General features: G+C 54.4%; 1 protein-coding gene across 1 annotated transcript in view; it reads left to right on the plus strand.

Annotated features, from left to right (window-relative positions):
• Nucleotides 1-840: 840 nt before the first annotated feature.
• Nucleotides 841-28,000, plus strand: part of SHISA6 (shisa family member 6) — a 323,659-nt gene continuing 296,499 nt past the window's right edge. Inside the window, 4 exon segments of the mRNA XM_071573776.1 lie at nucleotides 841-903; nucleotides 993-1,271; nucleotides 1,273-1,856; nucleotides 21,836-21,996. Of these exon segments, the coding sequence (XP_071429877.1) occupies nucleotides 1,185-1,271; nucleotides 1,273-1,856; nucleotides 21,836-21,996 (832 nt within the window). The 5' untranslated portion in view covers nucleotides 841-903; nucleotides 993-1,184.

Here is a 28,000-nt window from a genome sequence, read left to right on the forward strand (position 1 = left end):
GGACAGTGGTCACACACATCTTTAGGGACAAGATCCCTGCTCATCCCTGCGGGGACCATGTCCCCTGGGACAGGGGCCACACACACCTTTAGGGGCCACATCCTCAGGGATACATACAGGGGCCACACACCACATACACCTATAGGGACCAAATCCCTGCCCATCCCTGAAGAGACCATGTCCCTGGGGACAGGTACAGTGGCCACATGCACGTTAAAGGACCACATTTCTGCCCATCCCTGCAGGGACCATGTCCCCGGGGACAGGTACAGTGGCCACATGCACCTTAAAGGATCACATTCCTGCCTATCCCTGCAGGGACCATGTCCCCGGGGACAGGTACAGTGGCCACATGCACGTTAAAGGATCACATTCCTGCCTATCCCTGCAGGGACCGTGTCCCCAGGGACAGGTACAGTGGCCACATACACCTTAAAGGATCACATTCCTGCCCATCCCTGCAGGGACCATGTCCCCAGGGACAGGTACAGTGGCCACGCACCACCCAAATCTGTAGTGCCTACGGCTGCCCCTGCCCAGCGCTCCGGGTCCCTTCCCACTCTCCCCGCCGGAGCCGCGCGGAGCTCCTGCGCTCCCGGGAGCCGACGGGTCCGTATCCATGCCCGAGCCCATGGCCATGTCCGTGCCCATGTCCGCGCCCGTGTCCGTGTCCGTGCCCGGCGCGGTGCGGGGCCGTGCGGGCTGCCCGCGGTGCCGGTGCCGGTGCCGGTGCCGGTGCCGGTGATGTCAGGAGCGGAGCGGCCCGGCCGGGGGGCGGTGCCTGCCCGGCCCGGCCCGGCCCGGTGCCCGCCCCTGCTCGGCTCCCGGCCCGGCGCCGCCCCGCCCCCGGCCGCGCTGGGAGCGCGGGCAGCCCCGGCCCCGCCGCAGTCCCGCTCCGGCATGGTAAGGCCGTGGGCGGTGGGCGGCGGGCGGGGGCGGGCAGGGGCGCCCGGGGCGCGGCGCTCTCCTCACGCTCTCCCCGTCTCTCGCAGCCCCTGTCCGGAGCAGCGCCGGGACCCGCCGCCTGCAGCCGCGCTCCGCCGGCATGAAGCGCCGGGCACCGGGCAGCAGCCGCCGCCGCCGCTGAGCAGCCCCCGGCCCGGCCCGCCCCCGCCCCCGCCCCGCTCCATGGGGCAGCGCCGCGGCCGCTGAGCCCCCCGCGCCAGCCCCGCGCTCGCCCCGCCATGGGGCCGCGGCACCTGCTGCTGCTGCCGCTGCTCCTGCTGTCCCTGCGGCTGCTGGCGCTGCTGCCGCCGCCCGCGCAGGCGGCCGGGCCCCCCCCGCGCCAAGGGCAACCGGACCCAGGGGGCGGCGGCGCCGCGCCGGACCCCCAAGCCGGGCAGGGAGCTGCTGAACCAGACGCTGCCGGGGCCCGGGGCCGCCCCCACGGCGCTGCCCGGGCGCGGCAGGGGCGCGGGGGGCGGCAGGACACCCCCCGGCGGGGGCGGGGGCGCGGCCCCGGCGCACGAGACCTGCTGGGGGTACTACGACGTGAGCGGGCAGTGGGACAAGGAGTTCGAGTGCAACAACAGCCTCACGGGCTTCCGCTACTGCTGCGGCACCTGCTTCTACCGCTTCTGCTGCAACAAGCGCGCCGAGAAGCTCAACCAGAGCCTGTGCCGCAACTACAAGAGCCCCGAGTGGGCCCACCCCACCACGGCCAGCGGCGCCCTGCCCGCCGACGGCGGCGACGGCAGCGACGGGGACGCCAACAAGTACGACCCGGACAAGGACAGCACCAACGCCACCGTCTACATCTCGTGCGGGGCCATCGCCTTCGTGCTCATCGCCGGAGTCTTTGCTAAGGTGGCCTACGACAAGGCACGGCGCCCGCCCCGGGAGATGAACATACACAGGTGCGATCCCTCCCCTGCTTCCAGTGCCCCTTCTGTCCGGGGACAGCCTCTCTCCGAGTGTTCCCCCTTTGCAAAGTCTGTTCAAGGGTTTCCTCGTTGCACTACCCATCCAAGGGGTTCTCCTTTCAACCGCCCATCCAAGGGTTGCCCATCTGTGCAGCCTGTCCAAGAGTTTCCCCGTTGCATGAGCCCTCCAAGAATTCCACCTTCAAACTGGTTGTCCAAGGGTTCAGTTTTTACACTGCTGTCTGTGGGTTCTCCCACCGTGAACTACCCATTCAAATCTTTATGCCTTGCCCTGGCCGACCATGAGTTTCCCCCTGCACCACCCTTCCAAGGATTTCCTCAGTGCCATGGCTGTCTAAAGGCTCCCCTTTTATGCCATCTGCCCAAATTATCTTCCATTGTGCTATCACTTTGAGAGGTCCCCCCTTGAGTCACTCATCCAAGGGTTGTCCCCTTTGCAAAGGCTGTCCAAGAGTTCCCTCTTTGCATCACATATCAAAGGATTTTCTTTTTCCATCCTATGTCCAGGAGTTCCTCCTTTGTACGGTCCTATCAGGGATACCCCCAACCCTCGGGCCATCCGTCCCGCCCCCCTCCCACTGCCCCCCTCGGGGTCTGTCCTGGTGCCCCGTTCGGCTGTCCCGTGGCTTCAGCACCGGCTCCGCGGGCAGTTCCGCGCACAGTTCCACGGGCGGTACCGCGGACAGTTCCATAGGCAGCGCCATGGACAGCTCCACGCTCAGTTCCATGGACAGCTCCGCGGGTGTTACCGCGGACAGTTCCATGGACAGCACCACGAACAGCACCACGGACAGCTCGGCGCTGCCGAGCGACTGGCCCGACCCTCCCCGCGGAGCCGCTTTCGGCTCCCCGGCACCCGCGGCACCCCCCTCTGCCCCCTGCTACCCCGGCATCCCGCTTTGTACCCGGGCGCGACCCCCTGCACCCCCCTCCAACCCCTCGGCACCCTCCTCCTGCCCCCCGACACTCCCCTCCTGCCCCTGGGCACTGCAGCACATCCCTCGCCCCTGGCACACCCTCGTGCCCCTGGTACCTTCATGCTGCCCTCCGACACTCCCCTATTGCCCCCCCGGCACCCTCGGCACCCTCCTCCTGCCCCTGGCACTCTCGTACTGCCCTCCGACACTCTCCTATTGCCCCCCCGGCACTCCCGGCACCCCCGTCCTGCTCCCCAGCACCCCTCGCCCTCCCTCCTGCCCTCTGGCACCCCCTTCTTGCACTCGGGCGCCCTGACACCCCCTCCTGCACGCCGACCATCCCGACACACCCATCCTGGCCCCCGATCCCTCCCTCCTGTCTTTCTGCCCCCCGTACCATCCTCTTTCTCCCGACACCCCCCTCCTGCCCCTGGCACTCCCCTACAGCTCCCCGGGCCCCCCTGCGGGTCCTGCCCTGCCTGGCCTGGCCAGGACAAGTTTAGGAAGTGCGGAGGGGATGGCTCTGTGTCCCCTGGATGGTGCCTTTGCCCGTGGTGCCAGGCGCTGTGTGGGAAAGCGCCGGTGGCAGGGAGAGCTCTGCATCTTCCCCTCTTTATTTCTCATTTCATTCCCTCTAAATAGTGCTAACTCTGTCCTCGCTGGTGCAGGGAGCAGTTCGGGGTCCCCTCAGCAGTGTTTTACACATCATGATGATAACAGAGAACACTCAACGTGTCAGAGAAAATCCCTTTCCCAAGCAACAGCTCAGGCTGCTGTAGCAATTCTCATTTTGGACAAATGCATCTACTCTCTCAGTTCATATTTATTTTATGATGAAAAAGTCCCTCCAAATGATGAGTGCTCCTTGCGTGCTGTGAATCCAAAAGCTTCCTATGTCTGAACGTAAAAACTGGTGAGAGGCTTCTTTATGAGAGCAGTGGTGAGCATGAGTGGGGAAAGACTATCTCTGGCAGATAATGCTGCATAAAAATGATTTCAATTAGGATTTTTTTTAGTCCAAACTATTAAAATCCTCGACTATGTTTTTAAGGCTGAACTCCAACAGCTGTTAACTGGGGGAAGAAATTGTGGGGTTTTACAAAGAAAAAGAGATGAGTGACGCAGTTTTTATTTCTTTGGGAAGATGGGTTTTATTCAGACTCCTCCCTGAGAATGGACGTGCCTGCAGTGAGGACAGACATAAAGCTGGTTTCCACTTGCCTGGCCCACATATTCCAGCTCAAACCCCATCTGCCCCTGGTCCCTGCAGGGAAATGCCTCCACAGTGTTAAAAGCTGTCCCCGGCTGCGTGTGGGTAGCGAAGGGTCCTGAGAGTGGCTTGGCCAGCAGAGAGGCTCCTTTCAGCACTCTGTTAACCAAGGGCTGGCTCCCCAGCTGCCCAGCAATTCTGGCTTCCAGGCAACTTTGCCTGGGCCTTATCTTCACACTAAATTTGGAAATCTGGGTTGGATGCCCATATGTTACTTCTGCTCCAGCTCCAACGTGCTACAGGGCTGAATCCTTCACCCTTCAGGATCACAGACAGCCTTGCCAGACACGTCTGGATTATTCCTGATGTTTTCATTTCTTTGATGCTTGCTTTGCTTTATTTAGAGAAGTTCTGGTGAAATGATTCACCTGGGTGTAGAAGCATGAATGGCAGATTGAGTGCTTGGGAAACCTGACTTCCAGAGCATTTTAAGGAGTTGATTGACTTCTATAATATGGTAGCTGGTAAAAGATTATACCTTTCAGAGCTCTGTTACCTGAACTTGATCAACATTGCACGATGGTTTAAATATTATGAAGTGCCAGGGGCTGCATCAGTCTGAGGAAAAATGCTCTGAGTGCTCTAAGCAGAATGTAAATATGAGCAGTGGAATGGTTTGTCTTTGTCTCTGTCAGCTGCTGAGGAGTAAAAGGGAAGGAGGAAACCAGGCTGTAGTCAGATATTTCTCTTTGTTTGAGGTCGTGTCAATGGGAGTGAAGTGTAACATCCAGAATAATTCCCCGTAGTGGTGGTGAGTACATTAAACCTCAGTGTGCATCCCAGTGAAACCTCTGGGATGAGGAGAGCAGCAGAACAAAGAGAAAGTGTCACAGAGGGCTGGAACCAGCCCCTTGGCACCAGGATCCCACACCCAGGGAAGATGAATCAAGACTTGCCTGCACTTCACCATGAGCAAAATCACACTGTAAATTTTATTTCCTCGTAAACGCTTGGTTAGAGGTGCTGTGTGTAGATGTTATTTCTCTGCTCGTTTCTCATCCAGATTTTACAGAAAATCCTTATTAACTCAGTCAGAAAGAACATTTTGAGGGAGGCAGGGCTCATTTAATGCCTTTTGATAGAAGGAGGGTTTCCAAATTCACTGGAGAACTGTCACTCTCCTGTGAAATGAAAGGCTGGCTGTGCACGGAATGTGCATGTGCAGCTCCGAGCTGGAAGCAGCTCTTGTTTCCAGGCACTACCACGTCCCTTTAAAGCAGAGGCACTGCTGGGATCTGGGCTCAGCAGTGGCACTGACTGAGACACTCGTTTCTCAGAGCAGTAAGTGGAAGAGCTTTGAAAAACAGCAGCTGAAATATTCATATTTTACAGGAACGCTTGTAATGCTTTAAACTGAAGGGATTTTTGAATGGCTATAGGATCGTTCAGCCTGATGGTATAGAATTACCTCTTGGCTGGATTTGCTTTGGAGTTCCACAGCCAGAACTATTGCTGAGCTCCAGGTGGAAGCTGGGGCTGGTTTCTGAGAGTTATACCCAGCAATATTTCTGAGAGTTATACCCAGCAATATCTCTGAGAGTTATACCCAGCAATATGATGTGTGCTGTTGCTCTGTGGCTGCATTTGTGACCATGGTGAGTTTACACCAGTGTGCCAGGCTTTTCCTCAAGCCTTTCTTAAGTGGGCAGAGTATTTGCTTTATTTCGGTATGGGAATGAGTTAAGGAATTTTTGAACAGGAAATATCAGCTGTTTGTTTGCAAAGCTGGGTATGTTTGTCTGTAGCAAGGAGGGATGACCCAGAATATTCTCCTCCCGTGGCCATGACCCCACATCCCCAGGCTGCAGTGCATAAATAATTCACAGATAGTAGTATGGCTCCCTGACCCCTGTTTAGCTCTCAGCAGCAGCCACTGCTCTCTGCTGAGCTGGAAAGGCACAGATTTGACCCTGATTATAGTCTGCAGGGAGGGATTGAAATATTCCAAGTGCTGCCCACATGGTGAGCCGAAGGCAGAGGGAGACAGCTGTCCCTGGGACACTGATGGAAGCCCAGCTCTTCTCCTGGAGCTGCTACGAAGCAGCACCGGGATTTTTCCCAGCAAACCAGCTCTGTGTCCTGCTTAAAGGTTGTCTTCCTCATGTGGACTGTGTCTGAGGGGTGTGAAGGGCTGAAGGGAGAGGCACCTCCTGCATTGAATCATAGAATACACTGGGTTGCAAAAGACCTCTGAGATCATCAAGTCCAGACCTTGGTCCAACTACAGTCTGAGTGTTTCTGCAGAGGGGAAAGATCCTTGTGCTACTCTTCTCTTTGGCTCCTGCCTTTACATCTCCTGCTCTGTGAATAGCAGCAATGACTGGTTTTATAAAAAACACCCTTTCCCCATGCACAGACCACTGTTCAGTCGATGCATTTCGTGCTATTTCCCACCCCCCCAGCTCTGAATTTCCCCAGGATGCAGGTGATATGGTGCTGTTTGTCCACAGGCCCGGGCAGGCTGTGCCCTGGGGGGTGGGAGGCTGCCTTGGAGGGCAGGAAGGTTTCTCTTCCTGCAGGCAGCACCTCCCCACGGCTCAGAGCCCTGTGCCTGTTGAGAGGTCACTGCAGGACAGCTGCTCTCAGCCTGTGGAGCTCCTGAACGCGGCCTCTCTCCAGCTCTGCTAGTTCTGGCTGAGGGATCACAGCTGGGTGAGGGAGCACAGCTGGCTGAGGGAGCACAGCTGGGTGAGGGAGCACAGCTGGCTGAGGGATCACAGCTGGCTGAGGGAGCACAGCTGGGTGAGGGATCACAGCTGGCCCAGGGATCACAGCTGGGTGAGGGAGCACAGCTGGGTGAGGGATCACAGCTGGGTGAGGGATCACAGCTGGGTGAGGGAGCACAGCTGGCCCAGGGATCACAGCTGGCTAAGGGAGCACAGCTGGGTGAGGGAGCACGGCTGGCCCAGGGATCACAGCTGGCCCAGGGAGCACAGCTGGCCCAGGGATCACAGCAGGGTGAGGGGTCACAGCTGGGTGAGGGATCACAGCTGGGTGAGGGATCACAGCTGGCTGAGGGAGCACAGCTGGCTGAGGGAACACAGCTGGCTGAGGGGTCACAGCTGGGTGAGGGATCACAGCTGGCTGAGGGATCACAGCTGGTCCCAGGGATCACGGCTGGGTGAGGGGTCACAGCTGGCTGAGGGGTCACAGCTGGCTGAGGGATCACAGCTGGCTGAGGGGTCACAGCTGGGTGAGGGGTCACAGCTGGGTGAGGGATCACAGCTGGCTGAGGGATCACAGCTGGGTGAGGGAGCACAGCTGGCTGAGGGAGCACAGCTGGGTGAGGGAGCACAGCTGGGTGAGGGATCACAGCTGGGTGAGGAAGCACAGCTGGGTGAGGGATCACAGCTGGGTGAGGGATCACAGCTGGCCGAGGGATCACAGCTGGCCCAGGGATCACAGCTGGGTGAGGAAGCACAGCTGGCTCAGGGATCACAGCTGGGTGAGGGATCACAGCTGGGTGAGGGATCACTGCTGGATCGGGGGTCACAGCTGACTCTGCTCTGCCTCCAGGCATTCTGGAGTCAAACCATCCAACTTCTCACCTCCCTGGGGCAGGGGAAAAGTGCTGCCAACACACACCTGGCCAGGGGTACTGCACTGTAGGTTTCCTTTCTTGGAATCTGCTGCTGCTTTTGGTCTCTTTCCATTGATATTCTTTTCTGCTCTGAGTTCTTTTTACTCCACTCAGACTCGCTTTCAGCTGCTCCTGGTGCTGCTTTGTATTGTTTGTTCCTGATCAGTCTCTTCTCTAAAGTGCCCTGTCCCTCTCACAGGCACAGAATGCAGGTCCACAAGCAGACTTGAGTAAGCTACAAAGGAAAAGGTACAGCCACAGAATCACACAATGGTTTGTGTTGGAATGGACCTTAAGGATCTTCTCACTCCAACCCCTGCCATGGGTGAGGTCACCTCCCACTACAGACTTGTGGCCTCAGAGAAGTTACTTAGCACTAGTTCTGTTTCAAACCAGCACTACACTCTGTTGTATGTGGGGTAACTCCCAAGCAGGGAGAAGTCCTGGATCTTGTCCTGTTTGCAGGATGAATTTCCCAGGCAGGGAGTGCATTTCTGTGCATGTACCTGCACAAAATATTTCCCCTTTTTTCACTTACAGGTACGGGGAACGCTTCAGACTGAAGTTCTGGTCACAGTTTGAAGTTTGGCAACTCTTTTCTTTGCCATGTTTTCCTCTCTGAGTCTGTTCTCTAAAGGGCTGCCTGGCCACAGACTTCCCCTGGATACTCCTGAGTCTTCTCCTTTCCCTTTGAACTACTCCTGTTATGAGAGGCCACTCAGAAACCACTCTGCCCTCACCAAATCATTTCAGTGTCTCTAATTCCCATTTATTTGATATTTTTCTGTTTGCCAATTAACTTTTTCTATTAGGCAACCTCCATCATAAGGTGTCAAGGGAATCCAGTCTAGCTCTGAGCTTCTATTTCTTTTAGTTTTGTAATCCCTTATACCCTTAACTCAGAGTTGATCTCTGTGCCTTTGGAGATCAGGTGCCTTTTAAAACTTCTGTTTCACGTAAGGTCTGAACTTCATCAGGGGAATGAGATCATGGGGTTTTTGTGCTTGCCTTTGCCTCTACTCACATGGGCAAGCTGTATTTCCTTAGATCTCTGTGCACTGCCTTGCATGGAGGGCTCAGATACCTCCTTCTCCAGGCACAAAAACATGGATTTCTTCCACAGTAATATTGTGCTGCAGTTCAACTCTCGCCCCAACCTCCTTTGTTACAAGGGCTCTTCAGAGTTAGGGCTCTTCAGAGAGATTACAGCTTTCTTCAGTGAGTTTAAAGGCCATTACTTGTGCCTACAGCATAGGATTTGGTGCAGAAATAGATGCACTCATCTGCTTTTCAAAGCACTGCTCGTCCACCGAGTGCTGTTGGTGCCTTTGTGCCTGTGGATCAGTCACAGAATGTGCTGAGCTGGAAGGGACAACCCTCAGCCCTGCACAGGCCCATCCCCAAGAGTCACCCCCTGTGCCCCAGAGCATCACCCAAACCCTCCTGCAGCTCTGGCAGCCTTGGGGCTGTGCCCACTGCCCTGGGGAGCCTGCTCAGTGCCCACCACCCTCTGGGGGAAGAGCCTTTCCCTGAGATCCAACCTGAGCCTGCCCTGGCACAGCTCCAGCCATTCCCTGGGTGCTGTCCCTGCCCTGGCACAGCTCCAGCCATTCCCTGGGTGCTGTCCCTGGTCTGGCACAGCTCCAGCCATTCCCTGGGTGCTGTCCCTGCCCTGACACAGCTCCAGCCATTCCCTGGGTGCTGTCCCTGCCCTGGCACAGCTCCAGCCATTCCCTGGGTGCTGTCCCTGCCCTGACACAGCTCCAGCCATTCCCTGGGTGCTGTCCCTGCCCTGGCACAGCTCCAGCCATTCCCTGGGTGCTGTCCCTGCCCTGACACAGCTCCAGCCATTCCCTGGGTGCTGTCCCCACAGGGCAGAGCTCAGGGCCTGCCCCTCCTCTGCCCCTGCCCAGGAAGCTGCACCTGCACTGAGGTCTCCCCTCAGTCTCCTCCAGGATACACGAGCACAAACAGGAACAGGCTCAGGAGCTGGATCTGCAGAGCTCTCACTGCAATTCCTGCAGCCTTTCATGCCTGTGAAAGACCTACCAAGACCTGCTAGTTCAATTTTCTCTTCTTTCCACAATCAGGAATGGTGCTCTGTTCCTTTTCCACACAATAACAGAGCTCCCTGTTCCCCCCTGCACCCCATGTTGGCTTTTCTGGGTGCATTGTTTGGACAATCCTCTGGGGCACAGGGTGTGACTCTTGGGGATGGGCCTGTGCAGGGCTGAGGGTTGGACTGGATGGTCCTTGGGGTTCCCTTCCAGCTGAGCATGTCCTTTGGTTCTGGGATCTCTTTCCAAGGAGCCTCCTGTTTGCTCCATGAAGGGGCTGAGCTGGTGTCTTGGTTTTGTCCTGGCCCCCAGCTCGAGCCATCCCCCCTTCTCCTCCCACTCCTCAAAGCAGGGAAAAGGAATGGGGAGGGGAAAAACAAACAAACAAACAAAACTTGAAAGAAGCTGAGCTATGTCAGTATGTGTATATATGTATATATTGATGCCCTGAATGACCCTCCCCCCAAACCAGGACTCTGAGCCACGTCAGTGCAGGGTAAGATAAAAGTAAAGGTCCTTTAATAACACAGGGCCTACAGCCCACAGGAACACAGGATGACATCCATGTGTCCCAGTTCTTGTTTCCATGGCTTTTATAATAAATCCCTCCAATCATTGCTTTACACATTTCTCAGTCCAGCCCCAGTCCCACCCCTGGAATTGGGTCTGGGGTCGTCAGGACCCTCTGTCTTCATCAGCTCTTCTTCCTCAGGCACACAAAGGTCTCTTGGAGTTCATCCAGTTCTGGCTTTTGGGTCACTCTGACCTGTGTTTATGTTTCATTCTGTGGGCTTTCTGATATCCTTCAGCTCTACCTTGGAAAGGAGTCTAAACAAGATTAATTAACTAAAGGAATTTGAGCTCCCTGTTCTGGGACAGGGGTAGTGATAGAAAGGCATTAAACTGTTAGAAATATTAACCCTCTAAAATCTACAACTACTGTGTTCCTAAAATCTACAAAATGTGAAAATCAGAACAAAAACCCTTTGGCATCATATGTATATTCTCTAAATGTCTACAATTATATGAACACAAGTTGCACTCATGACAGGGAGAGGGAAAGTGGAGGGAAAAAAAAGGGAAGGGGAAAAACAGGGTCGACAACGAGACAAAATGAAAACCAAAGGGTACAAATCCCACCACCACTCTTAGAAGAAAAACAAGCCCCTTTCTCCCACGCAGGGGGTCTCACTCACACCCTTTCCCTGATCTTCTGTGTGGCTGAGGGGACCGAGCAGCATCAGGGAGGTGTCTGTCCTTCACCTTCTCTGGAAACTGAGGAGAGCTAAACTCTCTGTCTCCTGTCTCTTATCCCATGGGAGGGGAAGAGAATGAGTGAGGAATACCCAGGAGACAAGGCCCTCCCTACTTATATCTGGTTACCAGGAAAAGGCCTGGGACAAACTATTACAGCTGGGTGGGTGTTGGGTGGGTGCTGGGGGGTGCTGGGTGGGTTCTCGGAGGTGCAGGGGGGTGCTGGGTGGGTGCTGTGTCAGTGCTGGGTGGGTTCTGGGAGGTGCTGGGGGGTGCTGGGTGGGTTCTGGGAGGTGCTGGGGGGTGCTGGGGGGTGCTGGGTGCATTCTGGGAGGTGCTGGGTGCATTCTGGGAGGTGCTGGAGGGTGCTGGGTGGGTGCTGGGGGGTGCTGGGGGGTGCTGGGTGGGTTCTGGGAGGTGCTGGGGGGTGCTGGGTGGGTGCTGGGGGGGTGCTGGGGGGGTGCTGCTGGAGGAGCACAGGGGACACCAGGAGCTGTCCCAGCAGTGCAGCAGGTGCCTGTTCCCTGCCCTCTCCCTCAGCAATGCTGGGGCAGCACTGCTGGAGGCACCACATCCTTTGTGCCACTCTCTGTCCCCCTGGTCATGGTTTAACTGCAGGTTTTGGCCCTTGCTGCCCTGGCCACTTTCTGCTCAGTATAACAACTCTCTGTGGAGAAACATCCACTGGAAAGATTAATTTTAACCTTTTAATTACAAAATCTTCATGTTTGTTCCTCCTCTTTGGATGTGCTGTATTAATCATAGAATCACAGAATGGATTGGGTTGGAAAAGACCTCCCAGATCATCAAGTCCAACCCTTGGGCCAACTCCAGTCCCTTTACCAGATCATGGCACTCAGTGCCACGGCCAAGCTCAGCTGAAAAACCTCCAGGGATGGGGAATCCACCCCCTCTCTGGGCAGCCCATTCCAATGCCTGAGCACTCTCTCTGCAAAGAATTTCTTCCTGCTCCTCTAAGGCAGAGCTTGAGCCCATCGTGCCCCCTTGTCCTATTGCTGAGTGCCTGGGAGAAGAGACCAACCCCCCCCTGGCCAGAACTTCCCTTCAGGCAGTTCCAGACAGTGCTGAGGTCACCTCTGAGCCTCCTCTTCTCCAGGCTGAACACCCCCAGCTCCCTCAGCCTCTCCCCACAGCACTTCTGCTCCAGTCCCTTCTCCAGCCTCGTTGCTCTTCTCAGTTGGGTTGGAAGAGACCTCTGAGATCATCAAATCCAACCCTTGATCCAACCCCACTGTGATCACCAGCCCAGGGCACAGAGTGCCCTGGGCTGGTGATCACAGTGGGGTTGGATCAAGACATGTTGGATTCTCTGTCCCTGGAGGTGTTTAAGAGGACACTCAGAGCCACATCCAGTCCCTTCTCCAGCCTCGTTGCTCTTTGGCCCCGCTCCAGCCCCTCAATCTCTTTCCTCAACTGAGGGGCCCAGAACTGAACACAACACTCAAGGTGTGGCCTCCCCAAGGCAGAGTCCAGGGGAAGGGTCACTGCCCTGGGCCTGCTGGCCACGCTAGTTTGGATCCAGGCCAGGATCCCATTGGCCTTCTTGGCCACCTGGGCACACTGGTGGCTCATTCAGAGGAACGTTGTGAGTTCAGTCACTGCAGTAAATTCCTTGCCCACATCCCAGCTCTGGCAGGACACTCACTCAGTTTGTGTATTAGTGTGAGATGTGTAAAGATGTGTGAGATGTGTAAAGATGTGTGAGATGTGTAAAGATGTGTGAGATGTGTAAAGATGTGTGAGATGTGTGAGATGTGCAGTGTAAGCACTGCTGCCACTTACTGCCCTTGATCACAGCTGAAAGCACCTAAGGCAAGAGCTTTGGAGTTCAGCTGCTGCTTCCCCCTCCCTCCAAAGCCAGGGGAGATGATGAGCTCACAGCCACAGCTGCTTTCCTGTTATTTATCACTTTAACACCTCTTCTCTCCTACTTCAGCTGAAATGCATTTTCCACATACCTGCATTCAGCACCGGGTGTGCTTCTGTGGGGTAATTATGTCACCTCTGTGCTGGTTTTGTGTTCCCCAGGCAGAGGGAGCTGGGAAAGGTGCCAGCCTGTGCTGTGGGCACAGCCTGGGTAATGATCTGCTCCTGGGTACACCTGTGTGCTGGTTTAAAGGTGAACCAGCAGGGAAATGAACTCACCACGAGAGAGATTATAAGTCAGAGCTAAAATTTAATAATAATATTACAATAGCAACACTGACACAAAAGGGAAATTGCTTTCAACTCACAAAACCCCAGCAGTATAACCCAGTGTCCTGGGGCACAAACCCAAGGGGGTTTGTTTGCCCTTGTGCTGAGACCCCTGTGGCTCCCCCAAGTCCGGAGCAAAAGGAAAAGAAAAACCTGTTGGTGCAGGCGAGGGCTGTGGTCTGGGTGAGAGCGGTGATCTCCTCCTGTCGAGGTTCTGCTGCTGCTCTGGATCCAACAAGAAGTCCCAAAGTCTTCTTATCCCCCACTTATGTACCCTCAGGGAGCTCTCAGTCCCTCCCCCTGGGCGGGGACTCGCCCAATGGGTGATTAACTCTGGAGCCAGGGGGTGTTGAACTGTTGATGGCCCATTGGCAGCTCCGCCCTTGAACCGTTGATGGCCCATTGGCAGCTCTGCCCCCCTCAGGCTGGGTGTGAAGGTGCCAATGACTCCCTGGGTAGCTGCTGCTAATGGTCCATTGTCCTTGGGGAATGAATAGAGGGGGTAGAATACACAGCTTTGGTCACCCCCACACAGGGTTAGCTGGTCCCTCCTGCTGAACTAGGACAACCTGGCATGAAGCTTTCACTGAAATTTGTCATTAAAATCAGGTTAAGTTCCAGGACCTTCTCAAGTAATTGTCGTGTTTGGCATTGAGATTTTTCAGAAGACATCTGATTTTAACTTGTGTATTTATTTTTAAGGAAGACTCACTCTGAGTGCAAATCTTTGCTCTTGGAAGGGTGTCCCAATGCTTTGGTTTTTTCCCTTCTTAACTCCCTGGAGGAATTCCCCTGTTCTTGTACACACAGACACAGAATCATAGAATACAGTCACAGAATCAGGGAATGTGCTGAGCTGGAAGGGACCCACAAAAATCCTCGAAGCTCAACTCCTAGCACTTTTTGGGAAATATTTATTACTTAATAATTAGCTCTAGCTGTGTGATGTTGGACAGTTTGCTTGGTGTGTGTAGGTTTTAAGATGGTGAGTAACTGTGTGAAAAAGTAATTCTGAATATAGTCACTCCTGAAACTTAAATATTCCTGTACAAGAACAGTTTAAATACTGTTAATGTAAACATGGTTGCCCCTCCTTCTTCTGCTCCTCTTCCCTTCTCTCCACAACTACATAGGAACTGTAACCCATGACAAAAAGGACTGAGAAATAAAATACCAAAAAAGAAAACCCCCCAAAATTGCTACATCTAAACAGTCTTAATGCAACTTATTTTAACTTTATGAGAGAGCTCTTTTAGTGTTACTCTGTGGGGCTTCTGCAGCTTCATTTCTTGCTCCTGCACCAGCTCAAGGTCTCCAGAGAAATTCCATTCTTATCTTAGCAGCACCTGCAAACTTGTCTTTGCTTTGCCAGCCTGCAAATGTAGGAATGTCACCACCCAGGAGGCAGCACGGGGGGGGTTGCTGATGCCAGGCAGTCCCTTTGCCCTCCCAGCTGCTGTTTGCTGCCAGGGCTGCAGTGTGGGAGCCTCCCAGAGCCTCCCAGCCCCAGCTCTGTGTGGTCAGAGGCTGGAGCTGCCAGGGCAGGCAGGGCTGGGCACAGGAGCCAAGCCAGGCCATCAATAATGCACAGCCCCCCTGGGTGTGACTGGCTGGTGACCGAAATCCCTGTCCCTGGGAGAGAGTTGTCCTTTCCAGGTGAACTGGCTCCACTCTGGATAAATCCTCTCTCTTGGACCAACTCCTCTGTGTTTCCAGGTTGGTAACAGAGCATAGGGGAGTGTTTAACCTCACTTTTTTTGAGAACTTGTAGTGAAATCCTGGCCATGCTGAAGTGGGTTGGAGTTCTGCCACCAACTCCATCACAGCTCTGCTTTTAGCAGGCTCAGCTCAGCCAGGCACTGCTCCTTTCCCTGTGCTCTGCCAGATCCATTTGGCCATTCCTTTTCCATTCTTCCCCAGATTCCCATGGACATGGAGCAGGCAAGTCTCCTTTGCAGCACCCAGAGAGGGGATTTGCAGCAGTGAAGTTTTGCACATGTACAACCTGCACTGATGGAAAGAGGCAGCTCTTCCCATTGCCTTTTCTGCAGACCCCTCCACTCCAAAGTTCCTGCCCTCAGACCACATCCCAGCCCCTGAAGCTGTCACCAAAACTCCCCTTGGCTTCAGCAGACCTGTGCCACACTCCTATTATCCATCAGTGTGGAAAATCTGTGGATTTTGGGAAACAGGACAGAACCTTGAAGAAAGGCTGTGGTGGAGGTTCCCTCAGTGATTCAGAGAGCAGGTTCTGGGCTGGGTTAGTGACGGGACAGGGTGTGAGCTGGTCCCTCACAGCCCCTGTAGCTTCACCAAAGCCCTGCTTTGGTATCAAAGCCTTTGGCATCAGGCCCCAGCTGATGCCCAGCCTTGCTGCCCTGATGTTTCCACCCATCCCTTGTGGCTCTTTGTATTTACAACAGGTCCTTTTATTTTCCCTTTTGAAGATGGCCAAGGCTGCTTCTTTGCACTACAGCCCCTCTGTTCATCTCCTGCCTTTCTTCCACCTCTTCCTCAGGAGGGGCAGAGGAGGGGCAGGAACTGATCTCTGCCCTGTGGGGACCAGGGACAGCACCCAGGGAATGGCTGGAGCTGTGCCAGGGCAGGGACAGCACCCAGGGAATGGCTGGAGCTATGCCAGGGCAGGGACAGCACCCAGTGAATGGCTGGAGCTGTGCCAGGGCAGGGACAGCACCCAGGGAATGGCTGGAGCTGTGCCAGGGCAGGGACAGCACCCAGGGAATGGCTGGAGCTGTGCCAGGGCAGGGACAGCAACCAGGGAATGGCTGGAGCTGTGCCAGGGCAGGGACACCACCCAGGGAATGGCTGGAGCTGTGCCAGGGCAGGGTCAGGTTGGATCTCAGGGAAAGGTTCTTCCCCCAGAGGGTGGTGGGCACTGCCCAGGCTCCCCAGGGCAGTGGGCACAGCCCCAAGGCTGCCAGAGCTGCAGGAGTGTTTGGATGATGCTCTGGGGCACAGGGGGTGACTCTTGGGGATGGACCTGTGCCTGGCTGAGGGCTGAACTGGGTGATCCTTGGGGGTCCCTCCCAGCTCAGCACATGCTGTGTCTGTCATTCCCAAAGTGCTCAATTTTTCCAAAGTCCCACAAGAGCCTTCCCTGACAACACACCTGAGAGTGGGCCTGACCTGGACTGTCTTTGCCATGGTTTCCCTCCCACACTGCTGGCCCAGCACTGGTGTGGAACAGCCTCCCTGATGTCACAGTGGCTATTCTGGGTTGAGGGGGAAGAAGCTTTACTGCTCTCCTGGCACTGACGTGGCTGCAGAGCAGTCAGCAGTGGTTATCTCTGGGGGGCATCGTGCCACTGGCACGGGTGACACGCTCCAGTCAGGGAGGTTTGTGTTCTGAGATAAGGGATGTGTCGTCACAGGAAGGTTTCTGAAGTGTCTCATATCCCTGGCAGGTGATTACCAGGATGGTGTTGACATCAGTGGCACTAATTGTACCCAAATGGCTGCACACGCAAGACCCAAATATTTCATGACTCTCTCCTCTGTTGAAGCTTTGCAATTAGACAACCACCCAAGGGACTTATACCAACCAAATCCTTCCTCAGTTAAGTGGGCCTGACCTTCCACCCTCTGGGCTTTATGGAAATAAACTGGGTCACACACAGCAATGTGATTGAATTGGCAGGGAACTCACTGGTTTGATCCAAGTTGGACTTTCTCCTCCACCTGTAATATTTGTTCTGCTGCTGCTGAAAAGTCTTTTTTCTCTCTGTAGCCATGAAGAGGATGAGAAGGGGGCACTCAGGACACACAGTTTGGTGTGTTTAGGGAACTGCACCTTCAGCAGAGCTGAGCTCATATGGCTTTAGTCCCTTACACTGATGAGCCAGTGCTGCTTTGGTCAGGTGTGTTCAGTTTTATCTCATGTACAGTCTGACAGGGCAGACTTCACTTTCCAGAGCATCACCTGGGATTCCTGCAGTGCCTGAGAGCAACAGCCTCCTCTCTTCCAGGTGGGATGGCACCCAAAATCATTTCCTTATTATGTTGGGACCAACAACCAACACAGAGAGTAGCTTTCATTATTGCTATCCCTTCAGGATGGAAAAAAAAGGGATTAAATTTGTACTCCTCAAGTACCTGAGTTGTATTTTTGTTTGTGATAAAGATCACAAACTGACCTGCTGTCCTGGGCATGTGGTTTTGTGCTCACAGAGGGCAGCAGGCTGAGGGTTCAGCTCTCTGCTGGGTGAGGACTGAGAGGATGAGGCACTTCCCATCAGCTTCAATTGTTCCAGGGTAGATTCACTTGAACTGTCTCAATTATTCTTAGTGGATGGAGGCAAACTGTCCTTCCAGGGGACAGGAAGGCTTAGGGCTGTATCAGACTCCATCCAGAGAGTAACAGCAGCAGGAGCAAGGGCAGCAGAATGAGGAGAAAGCAGCTGGTCTGCACTGGAAGGTGGTCCTAGACTCAGAACTGCAGAAGAAATCAGGTTGGAAGGGACCCCTGGAGTTTCCTCCTGCTGCCATCTGCTTAGAGCAAGGCCAACTTCCATGACACAGAGGTTATTTAGGGCCTTTTCAAGCTGAATTTGAAGATGGCTAAGGATGGGGATCTCTGTTCCAGTGTTTTGCAGTTCCACTGTGGCTTTTTTCTGTTAAACCAGGTGCCTCTCATCTCCTTTGCTTTACAGGTTTGCTGCTCTGTCACCTTCACAGCTCCCCACTGGTGGGAAGTGGGGCCACTTTTGGGCAGGTTAAACACCCTCAGCTTCAGGCAGAGCTGGGCTGTGCTCTCCCATTTCCACCCCAGCAGCACCTCCAGCTCCACATCCCACCCTGGCATTGCCAGGGCTGGCTCTGGGTGTTGCCACCCCCACCACCCCCTCTGCCCCCTGCCCTGGCTGGTCCTGCCCAGCTGGCCCTGTTGCATCAAGCTGAGTGAAACACGGTGGTTTATACAGTGTTTTATCTTCATCTGTCACCTTCCTCTGCTCTCTGAGTGATTGCCCTCCTGACACCAAGAGTGTCTTGAAGAAGTGTTCAAAATGAGCCCAAGCCACTGTGGGCCAGTAAATAATGGTGCTAATTCAATCCCTGGGATTGAAGAATGACTCTCTACTGCAGATGCCTTTAAATAGTCATCTGATGCTTAATGTATCTTGGAGGTGTGTACCAAGGGCTCCCTTCTGCCAACCTGCTGCCTCTAGAAAATGGGTTGGGTCCAACAGGAGGTGCTGGATGGTGATGCCAAACAGGCAGAGCTCGTTACCTTCCCAAATCCTCCCCAGTCAGTGGGCTGCAATCCTGTAGGATGGAATCCCTCAGGATTACTGGCTCTGGGATGCAGTGTGGAGGTGCTGGGCTGCAATCCTGTAGGATGGAATCCCTCAGGATTACTGGCTCTGGGATGCAGTGGGGAGGTGCTGGGCTGCAATCCTGCAGGATGGAATCCTTCAGGATTACTTGGTCTGGGATGCTGGGCTGCAATCCTGCAGGATGGAATCCTTCAGGATTACTGGCTCTGGGAAGCAGTGGGGAGGTGCTGGGCTGCAATCCTGCAGGATGGAATCCTTCAGGATTACTTGGTCTGGGATGCAGTGGGGAGGTGCTGGGCTGCAATCCTGCAGGATGGAATCCCTCAGGATTACTTGGTCTGGGATGCTGGGCTGCAATCCTGCAGGATGGAATCCCTCAGGATTACTGGCTCTGGGATGCAGTGAGGAGGTGCTGGACTGCAATCCTGCAGGATGGAATCCACCAGGATTACTTGGTCTGGGAGGCAGTGGGGAGGTGCTGGGCTGCAATCCTGCAGGATGGAATCCACCAGGATTACTGGCTCTGGGATGCTGGGCTGCAATCCTGCAGGATGGAATCCCTCAGGATTACTGGCTCTGGGATGCAGTGGGGAGGTGCTGGGCTGCAATCCTGCAGGATGGAATCCCTCAGGATTACTTGGTCTGGGATGCAGTGGGGAGGTGCTGGGCTGCAATCCTGCAGGATGGAATCCACCAGGATTACTTGGTCTGGGATGCTGGGCTGCAATCCTGTAGGATGGAATCCCTCAAGATTACTTGGTCTGGGATGCAGTGGGGAGGTGCTGGGCTGCAATCCTGCAGGATGGAATCCCTCAGGATTACTGGCTCTGGGAGGCAGTGGGGAGGTGCTGGGCTGCAATCCTGTAGGATGGAATCCACCAGGATTACTGGCTCTGGGAGGCAGTGGGGAGGTGCTGGGCTGCAATCCTGCAGGATGGAATCCATCAGGATTTCTGGCTCTGGGATGCAGTGGGGAGGTGCTGGGCTGCAATCCTGCAGGATGGAATCCATCAGGATTACTTGGTCTGGGATGCAGTGGGGAGGTGCTGGGCTGCAATCCTGCAGGATGGAATCCTTCAGGATTACTTGGTCTGGGATGCTGGGCTGCAATCCTGCAGGATGGAATCCTTCAGGATTACTGGCTCTGGGAAGCAGTGGGGAGGTGCTGGGCTGCAATCCTGCAGGATGGAATCCACCAGGATTACTGGATCTGGGATGCTGGGCTGCAATCCTGCAGGATGGAATCCCTCATGATTACTTGGTCTGGGATGCTGGGCTGCAATCCTGTAGGGTGGAATCCCTCAGGATTACTTGGTCTGGGATGCAGTGGGGAGGTGCTGGGCTGCAATCCTGTAGGGTGGAATCCCTCAGGATTACTTGGTCTGGGATGCTGGGCTGCAATCCTGCAGGATGGAATCCCTCAGGATTACTTGGTCTGGGATGCAGTGGGGAGGTGCTGGGCTGCAATCCTGCAGGATGGAATCCCTCAGGATTACTTGGTCTGGGATGCTGGGCTGCAATCCTGTAGGATGGAATCCCTCAGGATTACTTGGTCTGGGATGCTGGGCTGCAATCCTGCAGGATGGAATCCCTCAGGATTACTTGGTCTGGGATGCTGGGCTGCAATCCTGCAGGATGGAAGCCACCAGGATCACTGGTGAATGGATCCTCAGGAGGGAACTGTGCAGTGTCACAAGGGGCAGGACCCCCAGGCCTCAGCCTCAGCTCCTTGTTCTGCCACTCATGTTCTCTACAACCTCAGGCCAGAAGCCAAAATTTCCCACATGTCCTGGAAGTTGTGGCCAGTGACAGGTACCTTGGGCATAAATGTCCGTGGGGAGCACCCACACACCTGTGCCAGCCCATGGGAACTCAGCAGCTTCTGGAGAACACCAAATGATGATTTTTTTTTTTTTTTTCAGTGAGGATTCAGGAGCAAAGAAAAGGAGTCCTGACTTGGGACAAGGCTCAGTATCTACCTCTTATTGCTCTCTGAGCCTGTCTCAGCTCAAAATCAAATCTGTGTTCTCATATCCCTGCACACAACAATGCCTTTACCCCACATGTGTCAGTGTGTGTGCACATAGAGACAGTGTATGCAGATAGTTGGTTACAGCCCCTCCACAGCCCTCTCTGCACTCAAAAATAAATAATCAGAAAAGGTTAAAAATAGCCTTATTCTCTACAGGATGGTTGTAAACTCACATAATGCTCTTCAGCAGCCTCTGAGATCTTCCAAGAGTTCCTTTTGTAGAGCACATTAGTGTTGCAATCCATTATGCACAGGGACAGCAGTCTGGAGAGGAAATGATTTGGAAAATGGAAGGGACTCGAGTCCTCGACTAGTTCTCGTATGAAAGACCAGAACTGTGGCATTTAAGGAATGCCAGTGGATACAAGCAACACCAGCATCCTTCTCATCAATATGCAATGAAGGAGTTTCTCCTCCTTACATCCTTCTTGGTGCCCGAGGTGACATCAGACATGTTCCCTCTGCCAAGAGGAAAGAGCCTTTCAAACTCCATCATCTTTCAAAGGCCACTGTCCCTTATAACCCACACAAGTCACCCCCTTCCTCTTTTTCCTGTGGCTCAAGTGGGAGCCTGTGGCTGCCCTAAGGAAATCAGTGCACTTCACGCTGTGATTATTCCACTGTGTCCATGAGATTTGCAGAGGAAATCAGATCTTGGAGCATCCACTCATCCAAGGGGAAACCACTGGCTGCAGCTGACCTGAGTGGCATTGCTGCTCCTGGGGGAATAGCAGGAAAACCTCAGGGCCATTAAAGTCATCCCTAATGGGCAGAAAGCTCAATGTTGGTTAATAGCTGTGTTGGCCTTAACTCAGCGATGTTATTTAATCCTTTTTTTCACTGCTGGTTCTCCTTTCAAAAGCTCCCTCCTTCCACTGCTCTGATTGGAGCTTCTGCAGAATAAACAGGGATTTCTGGAGTGTGGGGGCCAGACTCCTAATTTCAGTCAGTCTCAGAGAATTGTGGCTCGGGGAGGGCAGTTTTGGGGTCACTCTCAGCAGATCCCAGGGCTGTGGTGTGAGCAGCAGTGGCTCTGGATGGAGCTTCAGGACACGATGAGCAGTTTGGCTGCACTGCCAGGAAAACCATGGAGGGGTGACACAACCCTGGGCTGAAAGCATAGGAAAAACTCAACAATAGCCAGGAAATGCTGCAGACACACAGAAATTAATTGAGCTTTTAATCCATATTTTTTATTTCCTTATTAACATTGTTGGGTCTTCTGTTTGTGGTAGAAATGCAACTGCTGCTGGATTCACACAGTGACTGTGGAAGTCCAAACACTGAATTCTGTGTGAAAACCTGTTTGTTTTCCCTCTGTCTCTCCCCAGGGCTCTGGCTGACATCCTAAGGCAGCAGGGACCAATCCCAATAGGACACTGTGAAAGAGAGACTATCTCGGCCATAGATACCTCCCCCAAAGAGAACACCCCAGTGAGGACATCGTCCAAAAACCACTACACGCCCGTGCGCACCTCCAAGAGCAACCCCGGTGAGTGCTGCCCTCCCCTCCCTCCTCACAGGAACCAGGGCTGGGTGAGGAGCCAGCAGAACATCCCACCTTACAACTGCAGGCTTTGCAAACCTAAAATTAGGATAATAAATGGCTCTGAAGGGCGACCAGGCGGAGCAGAGCAGCGCAGGGATCGGTGGTGAGGATTCTTTCAGGGCTCTGCTGAGCAGAGTGGCTGTTCTCTCCAGGCACTTTAAAAATTCAGAGCCACTGAGGTATGAATTCAGGTTGTACCAAGAGCTTGTACTGAGCACAGAACAGTGTGTATTTCCCACAAAACACATATGCTGGGAGGCATTCTGGGGCTCCCTGCACGGAGCAGTGGGAAGGGAGAGAGCCATGGAACTGGGGCCTCCTTACTCACCCAGGTGAACTGAGAGGATGGTGTGCAAGATGACCTGGAAAAACTCCAGGAGGTCCTGCAGGACCATTGGGCTGGGAATTGGGACTCACCTTGGGGGTTTTCTGGCTTCTACTGGTTGGGTGAAATTGGCCAAATCATTTGACTTCATTTTGCCTTGATTGCCCCAGTGGCACGGGGGGGGCAGCCCCTTGGCTACAGACACTGTTCTGGGTTTTTGATGCTTCAGGGAGTGAGAGTTGTCCAGGCAGTGTCTCAGTAGTGGCTGCACCCCTTTGTTAGGGGGATGAGGCAGATCCTCCCTCAGTTACCATCTCCAGTTGCACTGGACGTGTGTGCTCAAAGCTGTGCCCTCATTCACTCACTGTTCACCTTCACACAGAAGGTTCTGGTGGCATTTCCTGGCCTGTGTCACCTGGTGGTCAGGAGGTTTTGCTCATGGTCCCTGCTGGGGAGGCTTTTGAAGGAAGCCAGTGGGAGCTCAGGGCTCTGCTCTGCGTGGGCAGGACAGTGGCTGAGCAGGGACTGTGCTTTGGGACTGTTTGAAGGCTTTGCTCCAATGTGCATCATCCTGTGGAGACAGGCCCAGGTCACTGTGCCCTCTGAGAGCCTCTCCTGCTGCTGGGAACAAAACCATTTTCCTGAGAACTAAGGAGGGTTCCTTTGCTGTCCCACTTCACTCAGAAGTCAGTGACCTCTGTAATTTTCTATACCACAGAGTTATCTGTGCAATAAAATGTTGGTCTTGAGAACAGCACTTGAGTTGTCTGGAAGAGAAAGGTGTTTTTGCCTGTCTAAGCCTTGGAACTGGACCTTGAGAAGTCTGAACTGAGAGGGTGTGTGATTCTACTCCAGGACAGAGCACAAGGAGTGAGGGTTGATGGTCAGTGAACAGGCACCATGAGAGGACAACTCTGACATCAGCCTTAGGATGACAAGGGTCTAGAGAGAGAGTCATACAGGGAGTGGCTGAGGGAGCTGGGGGGGCTCAGCCTGGAGAAAAGGAGGCTCAGGGGGCACCTTCTGGCTCTGCAATCCCTGCCAGGAGGGGGGAGCTGGGGGGAGGTTGGGCTCTGCTCCAGGGCACAGGGACAGGAGGGGAGGGCACGGCCTCAGGCTGGGCCAGGGCAGGGGCAGGGGGCACAGCAGCAGGAATTTCTGCATGGAAAGGGTGGTCAGGCACTGGCAGGGACTGCCCAGGATGGTTTGGAGGTGCCCAAGGCAGGACTGGCCATGGCACTCAGTGCTCTGGGCTGGGGGACAAGGTGGGCATCGGGCACAGGGTGGGCTCCAGGGGCTGGGAGGGCTTTGCCAACCTCAGTGATTCTGTGTTTCTGTGACATTAATACCTTTCTGAAAACTTTGTGCCTCTCTCATCTCCTGCCACTGATCATTCAGGGCAAAGAAAACCAGAATGAAGATGGAGATAAAATTCTTTTCTTACAGCAGAAGAGACCAGTTGGGTTACAATTTAATAACAATATTACAATCAATGCAATGGCACAAAGAGAAATTGGGTTTAACCCCCAAACCCAGCAGTCTGACCCAGCCCCCTGGGGCACAAACACAGGGGGGTTTGGTGGCCCCTGTGCTGAGCCCCACGTGGTTCCCTCGAGTCCAAAGGAAAAGGAGGTGACAAACCTGTTGGTGCAGATGATGGCACAGTCTGGTGGAGAGTGGTGGGCTCCTCCTGGCCAGGGTCTGTTCCTCCTCTGCATCCAATGAGTGGTTCCCCAAGTCCCCAAAGGCCAAGATTGTCTCCCCTGAGGTTTGGGTGGGAGCCCCCAGTGCCTCCCCCAGGGCAGGGAGTTCCACACTGGGGGATCTGACTCTGGCAGTCAGGGGGGATTTTGGAATGGTTGCTGTCCCATGGGCAGAGCTGAGCCCTCAGGTGGGTGTGGAGGTGCCAAGGAGTCCCTGCAGGGCAGTTCTCCCAGCTCCTCTGCCAGGCTTCTTTCCCAGCCAGCTCCCAGCCTGAGGGCTCAGCTGTGCCCTGGGCAGCTGCTGCCAATGGGCCATTGGGAACAGTTGCTGGGCAATGGCCCAGAGGGTTTGGAATGCACAGCTTTGGGCACACCCACACAGTGGTCCCAGTTGCTGCACCAGGACACCCGGGCACACAGGACAGACCCTTCAGCCTCAGCACAGCCTCCCACAGCCCTTGGCACTGCAGGGTGATGGGGCAGAGCTGCCAGCTGGACTGAATAGCACAGCCAGGCCTTGCCAAAGCTGCAAAGGGAAAACCTGCTCTTGTAAACTGCCCAAAAGAACTTGTTCCTGGCTGTGCCTGCTGGTAAAGTGTCCCCATAGATCATATGAGACAGAGAGCTAATCACTTACAGAAGATCCCGAGCTCATCAAACAGCCATCCAGGGAATGTTTCCCTGCAAGGTTTCCCTGGCACTGCAGGGCAATGTGTGGCTGTGTCTGGGCTCAGGAAACTGGGTGAGTGAAGGCTAAAACCTTGTAGCTAGCTGGGAAGGAAATGAAAGTTGGAAAACAAGTTTGTTACAGCAAAATAAAGCCAGTGTGGAAGTAGAACAAGGGTCACCAGTACTGGCTTTTTCAGGAAGGGGAAGAAAATGGAAAAAGAAGAAAAGAGTCCAGTTGAAGGGGAAAATAGGCAGTAATATGTGCTAGAAGGATCCAGGCAAAGCACTGCTCTCTGGTGCTGCAAATGGGCTTGAGACAAGCACAGCTGGAGGGGTTTGTGGGGAGACCTGAGGAGCATCAGCTCTGCTGGCTCTGGGTTGTCTCAGCACTCCAGAGTAGGAGAGGTTAAACAACCAGAAAGGTTTGTCCTCATTGCACACGGGCTGATTGAGTTTTGTATTTGTTTTACCTGGAACTTTCCTTTCCAAACTTGCAATTGGAAGGGTGCCCTTAAGTCTTGCTGAATAAACCATGGCTCCAATTTCCATCAGGCTCATTTGGTGGCAGGGACCAGAGGGATTGGAGGTGACAATGACAAATTGAGGTGGGCTGGGACTGAGGCAGTGCAGGCCAAGCAAAGCAGCTGCTGCAGGTGCTGCGGAGGGCAGGGCTGTGGAACTTCACCTGCTGGGAGGTGCCTGGTGCTCCAGATGGAAGCGTGGAGAGGAGAGGAGGTGGAGAGGAGTCCATCTCCCACATGCCAGCTGCTGGTCTTAGAGAGTCACAGAATGTTTTGGGGCAGAAGGGACCTTAAAGCTCATCCATTTCCAACCCCTTCCTTGGGCAGGAACACCTTCTACTAGACCAGGTTGCTCCAAACCCCATCCAGCCTGACCTCAAGCACTCAGGCAGCCCTCAGATGGTCACAGTAAGAGACCTCAGGATGGGAATATACAACCTCCTCTGTCTCCAGCACTTCTGGTGCCTGAAGGACAGTTCAAGACTGAGGCAAAGTCTTCAGTGACCTTCCCAGGCCGTTCTTAGCAGGTGCATTCAGAACTTCCTGAGCTTTGCAGGTGGGCTGGTGTTGGGTGTAACCTTTCCCTCTCAGCTGAGCTTTGAGGCAGAAGAACCCAGGTCTGGCTAATGCTTGTCTAAGGGAAAAGGAAAAGTAGATGTCTCTGTCCTAGACATGGAGACTATTGTCCTTCAGAGGAGGCAGCTGGTTTTGAGAAGGTTTCATCCTGCTCCTGTGCCATGAGCACCTTCCCCAGGCAGGGTGGAACCAGCTGGTCCTGGAGGCAGAACACATTTCCCACCCAGGGATCTGCTGATCTTCAGCATCCCAAGTGTCTGAAGAGCATCTCTCCAGAGATTATTTGCTTCCCTCTGAGAGCCCAGCCCTTTGGAGTGACAGGGGACAGCCCAGCTTCCCTTCCACCCACCCTCACTGCCCCAGACCTTTTGGGTCACTGTTTTTATGGAGTGTCTTTGTTTCAGTGGTAGGAGGGTCTGTGCAGGTGAGAAAAGCTGGAAGCTGTGCCTGCAGACTGCTCAGGTCAGAGCACATCATCCAGGAATGCTCCTCCAGCCCACAGACCTTCTGGTGGTTCAGTGTTTGTTGTTGGGATGAATCTGAGATCCCAGAAAATCCATCTCATCTCTAGTGGCACATTCAGTGTCTCCATCAGTGCTTTTAGGGGTGCTGGAAGGAAAGCTCCAGCAGCACTTCCCTTGTCTTTTCTCCTTGTCCAGCTGTGTAGGGGCAGGTTTGGGGGGTCAAGGAGCTGATTTAAGGGGGTCACAAGGGCATAGGGGCAGGTTTAGAAGGGATGGAAGGGAGTTTTGGAGGGTCTCAGGGGTGTGGGAAGTGGGTCTAGGGGGCTCACAGGGGCATAGGGTAGATTTAAGGGGGTTACAGGGTGGTTTGGGGGTCTCAGGGTGTCATGGGGGTGCAGGGGCTCTGCTGGCTCTGCTGTGAGGGTCAGCTCCATCCATGTGCTCAGTGGATGGACAGCAAACATGGCCAGAGATGGGGGAAAGGCCAGTGGTCCCTGCAGGGTGGGAGGTGTCCCACAGAGCCTGCAGGGTGCCCTGGGGGGGAAGGTGCTGCACTGGGCACAAGGACAGTGTGAGCCAGAGGCCACTGTCCTGCTGCACCCCCAGAAAGGGTGAGGGCAGCTCCTGGGACAGTGATGCTGATGGACATCAGCACTGGACAAAGTTAGGACCAGATTCTCACCCCAGATGGTTTCATCCTTGGATCACAGAATCCCAGCATGGGTTGGGCAGGAAGGGACCTTAAATCCCATCCAATCCCACCCCCTGCCCTGGGCAGGGACACCTCCCACCAGCCCAGGGTGCTCCAAGCCCTGTCCAGCCTGGCCTTGGACACTCCCAGGGCTGGGGCAGCCACAGCTTCTCTGGGAACCTGTGCCAGGGCCTGCCCACCCTCACAGGGAACAATTCCTTCCCAATATCTCATCTAAGTCTACCCTCCTCCAGCTTAAAGCCATTCCTCGTTGTCCTGTCACTCCAGGCCCTTGTCCAAAGTCCCTCTCCAGTTCTTGGAGCCCCTTTAGGCACTGGAAGGAGCTCTACGGTCTCCCCAAAACCTTCCCTTCTCCAAGCTGAACAGCTCCAGCTCTCTCAGAATCATTTTTGAGGGCTTTCTGGAAACATCTGAGATATTTCTGGTCTACAAAGGATATTTGAAGGCATTCTGGAATTCAGATGCAAAGGGTTGCTTTGCTTTTCCCCAAACGTGGCAAAGTGAAGCACCTGCAAGATTCCCAGACCTTGTCAGGTGGGAGCTTCCTGAGTGCCTGGAGGACAGAGGGGCAGCCAGCTCAGGGCTGAGTGTCCTGCAGGGGGTTGTGCTCTCACTGTTCTCCAAACCAAGGCTCCAAAGGAGGATTTGAAGCATTTGGCTGGTGTAAACCATAGAATCATAAAATCATAGAATGGATTGGGTTGGAAAAGACCTCCCAGATCACCAAGTCCAACCCTTGGTCCAACTCCAGTCCCTTTACCAGATCATGGCACTCAGTGCCACAGCCAAGCTCAGCTGAAAAACCTCCAGGGATGGGGAATCCACCCCCTCTCTGGGCAGCCCATTCCAATGCCTGAGCACTCTCTCTGCAAAGAAGTTTTATCTGATCTGCAACTTCAATTTCCCCTGGCAGAGCTTGAGCCCATCGTGCCCCCTTGTCCTATTGCTGAGTGCCTGGGAGAAGAGACCAACCCCCA

This window comes from Pithys albifrons, chromosome 19, assembly GCF_047495875.1.
Source record: "Pithys albifrons albifrons isolate INPA30051 chromosome 19, PitAlb_v1, whole genome shotgun sequence".
Taxonomy (NCBI): domain Eukaryota; kingdom Metazoa; phylum Chordata; class Aves; order Passeriformes; family Thamnophilidae; genus Pithys; species Pithys albifrons.